Source organism: Heterodontus francisci, chromosome 11 (assembly GCF_036365525.1).
Source record: "Heterodontus francisci isolate sHetFra1 chromosome 11, sHetFra1.hap1, whole genome shotgun sequence".
In the NCBI taxonomy this organism is placed as follows: Eukaryota; Metazoa; Chordata; class Chondrichthyes; order Heterodontiformes; family Heterodontidae; genus Heterodontus; species Heterodontus francisci.
Window position 1 is genome coordinate 70,440,163 of NC_090381.1, and position 9,404 is coordinate 70,449,566.

At 42.0% G+C, this 9,404-nt stretch overlaps 1 protein-coding gene across 1 annotated transcript; it reads left to right on the top strand.

Annotated features, from left to right (window-relative positions):
- The first annotated feature begins 319 nt into the window (after positions 1-319).
- Positions 320-5,259, top strand: ptmaa (prothymosin alpha a). Its single transcript, XM_068042261.1, has 6 exons — positions 320-438; positions 507-573; positions 3,142-3,210; positions 3,299-3,404; positions 4,230-4,294; positions 4,690-5,259. Exons 1-6 carry the CDS (start codon positions 335-337, stop codon positions 4,729-4,731), a joined length of 453 nt encoding a protein of 150 aa, XP_067898362.1. The 5' UTR covers positions 320-334; the 3' UTR covers positions 4,732-5,259.
- Positions 5,260-9,404: the final 4,145 nt, after the last annotated feature.

Sequence of the window (9,404 nt, forward strand, 5' to 3'; positions counted from 1 at the left end):
AAGGCGGAACCTCATATGACCCTGCCTCCCCACCAGAATAATCAACCAATCACATCGTGCCGACACCCAAATGGAGGCGTTTAGCCACAATACCATCCATCCGAATCCAAACAGACAGATTAAAGTGAATTTCATGTTTTTATTTGTCTTTACTTTTTTTTACACCAAGATAACTGCTTGGTGGAATAATAGAAACAAAGTTACGTAATTAGAATTGTCTTTGAGTTTATAATCGACCAACGATCATACAAGCTTTCGACCGTTTGTCCAATAGCATGGCCGTGTAGGAGTCACGTGACTTTAAACCGGGAGATGTGACGCGAGCTCTCTGTAAATGCGCGAGCCGCCGCGGCGAGCCCTTCATTCTCGGCTCGAGCCATATTTGCATTGTTTGCAGCCTCGGCAACAGGAGCAGCAGTTCCAGCTCGGAGCAGCTCAGTCCGTGTGCCAGCAGCAGCCGCCACCACCACCACCTCTTTCGCTCGTAAACTCTTCTTACTTTTAAGCACGCGATCGTCACCGACAACAATGTCAGAGAGCAAAGTAGAAATAAGTGTCGAGCGAGTCCCGAAGGTAACCGTGCGCTCCTTCTTAAAAACACTCAGTTTGATGGAGAGGTAAAAGTAACAAAATGCAGCAGAAGTCATGTTGATACAGGTGAAAGGAACCAGCACAGGCTCTTTGTGCTAAGACGGCATATCTGAGATGTGATTGATGTCAGAAATCGAAACCCACTCTGAAAAAAAAACTTTAAATGGAAGTGTACCTTTTTAAAAAAAAATGTGAATTCTGAAGTCTGCGAAGTGCTGAATGTGCCAGATACTTGTGAAAGTTGGCGTTTGGTTTCACAGGACGGTGCTTGTAGGACAAGCTGCGCTTTTCTTTTGAAGGCGAAATGCTGTTGTACAGAAACTTCTGCATTTCGTCTCGGAATGGGAGCGTAGTTCGGTGGTCTGTGGATGTTAAGTGATGAAAGTCGAGTTTCATAAGCTGTTAGCGGAGAGTTGTCTTATTATTCCTAAATCGGGTGCGTTGCGGGGATTGATCCATTCCCTCTCGTGAATTTGGTGATAAATCATCCTACAGAAGTCGATCGCGCCTTTTCTGTTCTAAGCGCACAGGTTCTTCTGGTCGGTAGCTGTGTCATCTCGTTGTGTCTGTTCGGATACAGTTGGATTGCATTGTAGCAACATCAAAGGGGCACGCAGTTCGAGAGGCTGCAGCTCGGCTCCCAGCGCGCACTTTACATCCAGCTTCTCTTGTTTGTGTTCAGATTTCTGTTAAATAACCTGATTTCCCGCCACTGGCAACCTTCCTCTTTCAAGTCCTCGGTCTGTTGACAGAGCACAGTCTGAAGTTGGACATTGTTGTTGGTTGTGTTTAGATGTTGTGGAAAGCGCGCTATCCGGGTATCAACACTGCCCCTGACTTCACTAACGGCGCATCCACTTGATCAGCATTAAAATGTATCGGAGCAAAAATAAACCCCTGTGACTTGGCTAAACAGTTACTTCACATAACGTTTACGTAAGATCAGATGCGAATTGTTGACTTTAACATTTCTCGTAGTTTTCGCGATATGGTGAGCAAATATATCGATCGGATTCGATCCTGTAGCTTTCCTCAAATGAAGATGTAATGTTAAACACACATATCCATTTTTGAAAAGGGTGGACGTTGCACCGTGCTGTAAATTAACGAAGGGATTAGGGTAAGCCTTGAGGTTTCAAATTCCATTATTAAAAAAAAATTCTCCCTTCTCTTCCAGCACCCCCCCCCCCCCACCCCCCGCATCAAAAAAGAGACCCAATCTGTCTAGTTTATTCTGCAGAAGCTGGTTTGTGGGGCAGGTTTAGCCGCACAATAGGTGTTGGCTTAAAGTGGTATGAAGAATTTTTGACTCTTTGTACTTGACATTTGTCTGAGGAAAATAGTCGGTTTGGAGCGTGGGAGCCGGAGCTTTACTTCCGTCTCTGAAACCGGTTACATCGTGCTTTCGGGGACGGAGACTGTAGTCACCGGTCGACTAGTTAAGAGGTGACTGACCTTGGCTGCCTTTATTTTTGGATCTTGTGTAATTTTATGTGTCATTTAGCCGATTATGTGCCTGCTCCTTAAATGCAGGCGGACAAATCACTTTGATCTCATAATTGATCTTTCGGGGAGAAAAGACTGTCGTTGGTGAAAAGGTGGTCCCTGGGATGATGCCAGCGATGGCCGGATTAATAGATAAAGATTAGCAAACAATTTCACCAAGTTGAGTCAGGAGCGATCAGATCGCAGGGTGCAAAGTGAGAAGGTGGCGACAAATTTAGTAATCTTTCTAATCGGGAAAAATTTGGCAAAAAATGTTCTTCGAAGTTACTTTTTATCGACTAAAAATGTTAGTGTACCAGGTATACTTTTTTAAAAGCGTAGTTTTTATTGGATGGGATAAACATTTCCAGCTTTGTCCAGATGAATTTTTGCAGCCTACTTCTAACGCGCGTTGGGTGTCTTTTGTACGTGGATGCATACCATGTATTTCTAAATCGTTGATCGGGAATACAACTCTTAACGTGCATGAAAAGCGAACTAATGTGTGGATCTGTTGCGCTTGAGCGACTCCGAGGTGAAGCTGTTGAGATGGCGGAGAAAAAAAACGTTTAAAGAAAGGTGGATGTGTGCTATTTCTGGCAATTGATGCGTGTAGGTGGTGCAAGCGGAGCACGCTGAGAGTTTGTAGTCCTCTATCTCCCTCCGTGGGGTTACTAAACAATAAGGCAGCAACACACTGTGACTACCATTCCCAAAATGCCCCGTGGCTTCAAGCAACCTAGATTTAATGGGGACGGGACGGGCGGGGATACCTCGCGATAGCACTGGATTGGGCGGTGCCGATTGTTGGGCCAGCCAATAAATAAATACTGGCAGAGAAACCAATTTTGATGTCCGTTTGATTAGACAAGTTAGTCGACACTTTTGTTTAAAATTGTGAACTGACGGACGAGGCTTACTGCTTGTAGCTGGTACACGGTATGTTTAGAGGTTTGAAGAGTCAAACTTCAAGACCGAAGTATTGAACCGTAGTTCCCTCCCCCCCCCCCCACTTTAACGCATCATATGGTGAAGGAAGATTGATGTTTCTATTTTTCTTCTAAGGACTTGAAGAAAACTCAAGAGGTAGAGCCTGAAAATGGCAAAGGTGATGCACCAGCCAACGGAAATGCTGTAAGTTGCAAAACTATTTGCTGGGGAGTGTTTTGTTTTACTAGAAAAATGTGAACAATTTTGACATGGTTGTATTCATTTTGATTAGGGAAATGAAGAAAATGGAGAAGAAGTTGAAGAGAATGCAGATGAGGTAGAAGATGAAGAAAGTGAAGACGTTGGTGAAGACGATGAGGAGGAAGAGGATGAAGAAGGTAACTTTTTTCAGTGTTTTATAGATTAATGTGACAAGATTTGGAAAGTCAATGGAGAGATATACTGCATCTATTTTTCAAATGACCTGGATAAAAGATTAGTAGAAAATAACTTCACACAGTAGGTAATATAGGTTTAGAATGAGTTTGTGAAGTGAAGCCTTAAAAAGCATCATTATGATGTCTGGAGTACAAGAGGATCTCTAACTTTTTAAAGGAATCTCTGATCAGACCTTTCAGTTTAGCCTTAAGCTGTAAGACAAACTTTTTTTTAGACTCTCCAATTCCACCTTTTCTAATTTAGCTACATATCTTATTATTTCTATAGCAGGAAGCGTAATTTTTAGCATTTTGAGTCCTTCTTATCAACACTGCTAATTTGCACTTCATTTTGTATATGTGTTCAATTTTTGTTCCCATTTTGTTACTCTAATATTCAGTTACTATTCTCTATAGTGACACCACTGGCCATTTGGGAAATGGCAAGAGATGTTTCCAAATTCTCCCCTTTGAGCATTGTACCTCGACTGGCCAATGGTCTGACACCAGGGCAGCTTCAGCTGTTTGTTTTATTGTATGTATTCTATTCTCACCTGTAGGAGTGGAACAGTAGGTATTGTGAATCAACAGGGCTCAATATTTTGTTTAAACGTCATATCCATCACTTACATGGATTGTAACAAATGGGGGTTTTCTTCATGCACTTTTGAATGGAAATAGGAAAGGGGCCTTTAAAGCCTTGTGAAAGTAATGATGAAGGGAGGGTATTTTTGCAGTTTTATTTGGTGTATACTTCACTAAAAAGGATGGCTTCTTTCTCTCTAGATGAGGAGGGTGATGATGATGAATGTGAGGGAGCTGCAGAGAAACGGGTGGCTGAAGATGAAGAGGTACTTTAGTTCTGATTTTTTTTTTAATGAACATGATATGCATTTATTGAGATTCGTTAAAGTGGTTTCTTTGTTTACTTTTGAATTAAATTAGTAAAAAAACAAAAGTAGAAAATAAGTTGGCTCCTTTGGTTTGGGTGTAATTGGACTTAATCTGTAAAGATAGCAGTACTACCTGGACTGAGACCTGATGAATGTATAGTTTTCATACTTGTATTAGAATGCTGCATATAAAAATAGTGGAGCTGAATGGCAAGATCATAAAACTTGCTTTCAATTAGTATCTAGGTATGATGGCTAAAGCAAAAAAAGTAGTCAGTGTTTCTATTTAAATTGTGATGAAATGAGACAAGATAACAAAAATCCTTATTCATCAATGTTTTTCAACTCCATAGGATGATGTTGCAAAGAAGAAGCAGAAAACAGATGCTGAATAAGCTGTATTTTCATCCACATTTTCCCCCTTTTTTTTCTGTTGGAAAAACTTGGTCATCATCACTAAGCAGAGTGTACACCAGTGCAAGTCAACTGCAGAATTTTTACAATAAAATTACTAAGACTTCATGGCCCTACTTCTTTCTTAAAATCCTAAAGGAGAATTTGTTTGTATTTTTATTTACATTTTATATTTTTGTACATATGGTTAGAGATCAGCCAATTTAAACAGTGATCTCTGATGACCAAACGGGGCTTTGAAGTTCTTCTGTAAAACAGACTTTACTGGTGGTTTGACCATGTCTTGGCCACATTATCTTAAAGGTAATCTGTAAAAACAAAATTAATTTTGCGCATTCCAATAGCTGTATGTACTTTAGCTGTACTATAAGTAGTTGGTTTGTATGAGGTGGAAAGGCCAAAGATCAAGGTTTTTTGTCTGAAATACTGTCCATTGTGGCCTGTTGTATGTGTGAAAAGTTTGTTGTCCAATAAACCGGAATTTTATTTTGCTGAGTTTTTCTGATGAATTGACTCGTTGAGACTTTTTTTAAATGCGCATTACAGTTTAGAATAAAATATTATTCACACTGAGTAAATGAAAGCAAAGGAACAAAATTTAACATCTATCAGAGCACTGCAATTGCTGGCAGGAACTTCATTCTTGAGCTCAGATTTGTTCTGACTTGAAATGTTGAGTAAACATAACCAATAATGCTCAAACAAAATGACAGTGGACACAACACTGAAAACACAAACGCGCTTTGACTTTTCTTCAAATAGATTAATATGAAATATGATTCCATAAAATCTGCCTCCATTTGGAGAAGTTATTTTAGGTGTTAAGTAGAAAATCAAATCAATAAACTTTTCCTGTCTTGTATAAAAGCAAAATACTGCAGATGCTGGAAATCTGAACTAAAAACAAGAAATGTTGGAACCACTCAGCAGGTCTGGCAGCATCTGTGGAAAGAGAAGCAGAGTTAACGTTTCGGGTCAGTGACCCTTCTTCGGAGCTCAGTACTGTGAAGTTCATTTATTTGTAATCAAAATCCGAGATGCTGCATTTCAATGCATTGTCTTGCAGCATTGAATTATTAGAATATTTTATTATGTTTGACATTTAATAGATGAAATGACTGCATTTTTAATGTTTCTGTTGACGTACCAAAATCCATTTTTAAAATGTCAAAATCCTATTAGTTCATCAAAACATTGTCAGGCACCTAAAATGCTCTTGTATTTGAGGAAATATAGAAGTGAATACTTGGTGGAAGTGAAATGATATGGCTATTTAATCTGGTTACAACACTTGAGTGACATCCATCATTTATCAATTTAAATTCGCTATCATTCACTGACATTACTCTAATCCAAAATAAGACAGTCAAACTCTTCACTATTAGTGCCACATTTCCCAGTTAAATGATGTTGTACCTTAATTATATTGAACTCGATATTCAACTAAAATTCCATGAAATTATGGAAACAAGGCTTGCCATTCAGTCATTTAATAGTAAATTTGGTATCTGAAACTTTTTGTTATGCAGTTGATGTGGTCGGTTTGTTGTATAGAGCCATATCGACCCAGTTCATCCCAGGTTTTGCTACTGATGAGTTAGCTCAGGTGGGCGTATTTGGGGAATATTATAACTGGCCTCTGGCCCTACACTGAAGAGGGAAATTAGTAAAGCGATCCCTTGCTGATTTCTATCCAGTGTTCCCTGATGGAAAGTAGATATTGGGTGGGGAAAGGAATGAATGATTGGGATTGACAGCAATTTTTTTCTCTCCACCCAAAAAAATGAAGTCACTAGTCTGCTGCTGGTTATCTTGGCTTAAGTACAAAGGATATTCTTGGGAGGTTATGGGGCTGTCGCCTGTTGAAATATTCTGTAGTATAAGTCATGTCCATCAGCAAAGAGAGGGAAAATAAAAACTGGCTTGGTTGAAAATTAGAAGTGAAATCAACCAATTTATCAAATGCTGAGTTTGCATTTGAAGTGAGTTATATTAAATTTAAGTTCAGAATTTGAGATGAGGCCATTTTATAGTAAACCTGAAGCATAATAGTCTTGATGAGCTTTTCATGGTACTTTAATGCGTTGCATATATACATAATACTAGTAAAGTTGTTGTTAATGTGTCCACAGCTTTTATTTAAAAACAAAAGGTCTTGAGTTTGTTTTATACTTTTTTGAATCAATCCATTTAAAAAAAAATACTTGACCGTTTGTTTTTCTTGGAGTACACCTACCTGCGGCAGAAGCTATACAGTAGCATGTTCAGTTTTAAGTGTCAGCCTTAACTTAATAATAGCACTCCTGCTTCTTGAGTCAGAAGGTCATGGGTTCAAGTTCTATTCCAGAGACTTGGGACAGGATTTTGAGTTCCCACCAGGAATGGAGGTCATAGAGTCACAGAGAGATACAGCATTGAAACAGGCCCTTTGGCTCACTGAGTCTGTACTGACCATCAACCACCCATTTATACTAATCCTACATTAATCCCATATTCCCTACCACATCTCCACCTTCCCTCAATTCTCCTACCACCTACCTACACTAGGGGCAATTTACAATGGCCAATTTTTCCTATCAACCTACAAGTCTTTGGCTGTGGGAGGAAACCAGAGCACCCGACAGAAAACCATGCGGTCACAGGGAGAGCTTGCAAACTCTGCATAGGCAGTACCCAGAACTCTCGTCGCTGGAGCAGTGAGGCTGCGGTGCTAACCACTGTGCCGCCCTAAGAGTCAACCACATTGCCGTGGGTCTGCAGTCACATGTAGGCCAGCCCAGGTAAGGACAGCAGATTTCCTTCTGTAAAGGACATTAGTGAACCAGTTGGGTTTTTACAACAATCATCTCATGGCCATCACTAGACTAGCATTTAATTCCAGAATTATTAATTGAATTCAAATTCCACCTTCTGCTGTGGGATTCGAACCCATGTCCCCAAAGCAATACCCTGGGTCTCTGGTCCAATGACAATACCACTATGCCACCGCCTCCCCAGTGGTGAGTGGGAGCTAAAAATATCTCAGCTGCCTGGCATGCAGATTCTTCAGCTCCATTCTGCCTCCAATGGGACTGGGGGTTGGGTGGCAGTAGGGCTACCTTTCTGCATGTGGCAGGTAGTTGACACAGCTCATTAAGAGCCTGTTGAGGCCTTTCCAGTCAGCGTCTGGTCTCTGCAGATGCCGGGGGCCAGTTTAGGTGCCCGGAGGTGGCATCCCGGTAGCAGAAATGTCCAATGCTCCAGGCAGCCAGGGTGCGGTGCCCTCTCTGCCTGCCTGAGTGCAGGAGCTACTGCAGGCTGCCCTGTAGAAGGGTTGTACCCCCCACCCCCAATGACCACAGAGGTGACCCAATTGCAAGATTCTTTTTTTACTCTTAAGTTTAAAAAGCTGGAGAGAGAGTGGCCGGAATTTTACGCACCACCATCCAGCCACAACCCTGGAAGCAGGGAGGGGGCATAAAATTGAGTGGAAGGCAGGGGTGCCATTCCCATCACCTATCTGCCCCTGCTGCCATTTTACCAGTGGCAGGGGAGGTTTGAAATGGCCCACCCACTCCAGGCCAATTGAGGACCCTGTGGCCAATTACTTGCCACTTAAGGACCTTGTCCCGCTGCTGGTAGTATTTTAGCAGCCGTGGCTGGGAACTTCAGCATCTGACGAGGCTGTCTGGGAATACAAGGTGGCCTCCTAGTAGGCCCTCCTGTTCAGGTACCCTATGCCCCACCGAGGGCCAGCCCACCACCCCTCCAACAAGCCACCCCAATGGAGGGCCTTCCCTTGTCCTCCTGAACGACCCCCACTCCCCTTGCCGGGGCCCAGCTGTTTGTCCCCAGGGAAGCCCGAAACCCCACTCACTTTTACGGAGACTGACGTCCATGGTCCTCTTCTGGCTGGGTGCAATCCCAGCAGTGACCACCGTGGCTTCCAGGCTCGGCAGAGGTGGCGTGCCCCCAATCTTTAAGTCAGGGTCCTCCACAGCCATGTAAAATACCGGCTGGCTCCTCCATTTTGATGTACCCTCTCCTTTCCTTACCCATTATTGCAGGATGCTGTTCCTTTTAAGCTGGAAGGCCTCTGATTGGCCCTCCAGCTTTGAGAGCCTGCCCGTCATCCTTAATTGGACAGTGAGCCCATTCCCCGGCTAATTAAGGGGCACCCCCTTCAAATTTGGGGCCGGTGACTATTCCCCACCCCCTCCTTGGGGGCAGCTTCGGGTGCAGCATATCACATTGCTGTTTGTGCACCTTGCTATTGGAAAAATGGTTGCCACATTCCCTATCTTACAAAAGTGACTATACATCAAAAGTACCTCATAAGCTGCAGACTGCTTTGTGAGCTAGAGAAAGGTGCTATATAAATGCAAATTCTTTAATAGTTCTCTGGTTGTAATAATGGATGAAAATATGGCTACAATTGTAACTATTAGTACCTGAAATAAAATGTGTGGTTTGTAAATTGGATTTATAACACTGAATGGTAGTTTGCATTAAGGATGATGCTTAAGGAATATGTGTATGTGTTTCCATGCCTGGGCATTTTCAAAGCATACAATTTGAACTGATCTGGGATGTTCTGCATTTATATCAGGTGCCTTTGGAGTGACTATTCTTCACATGGTTTTAATGTGCTTGGGGAAATTTGATCAAGATGTAC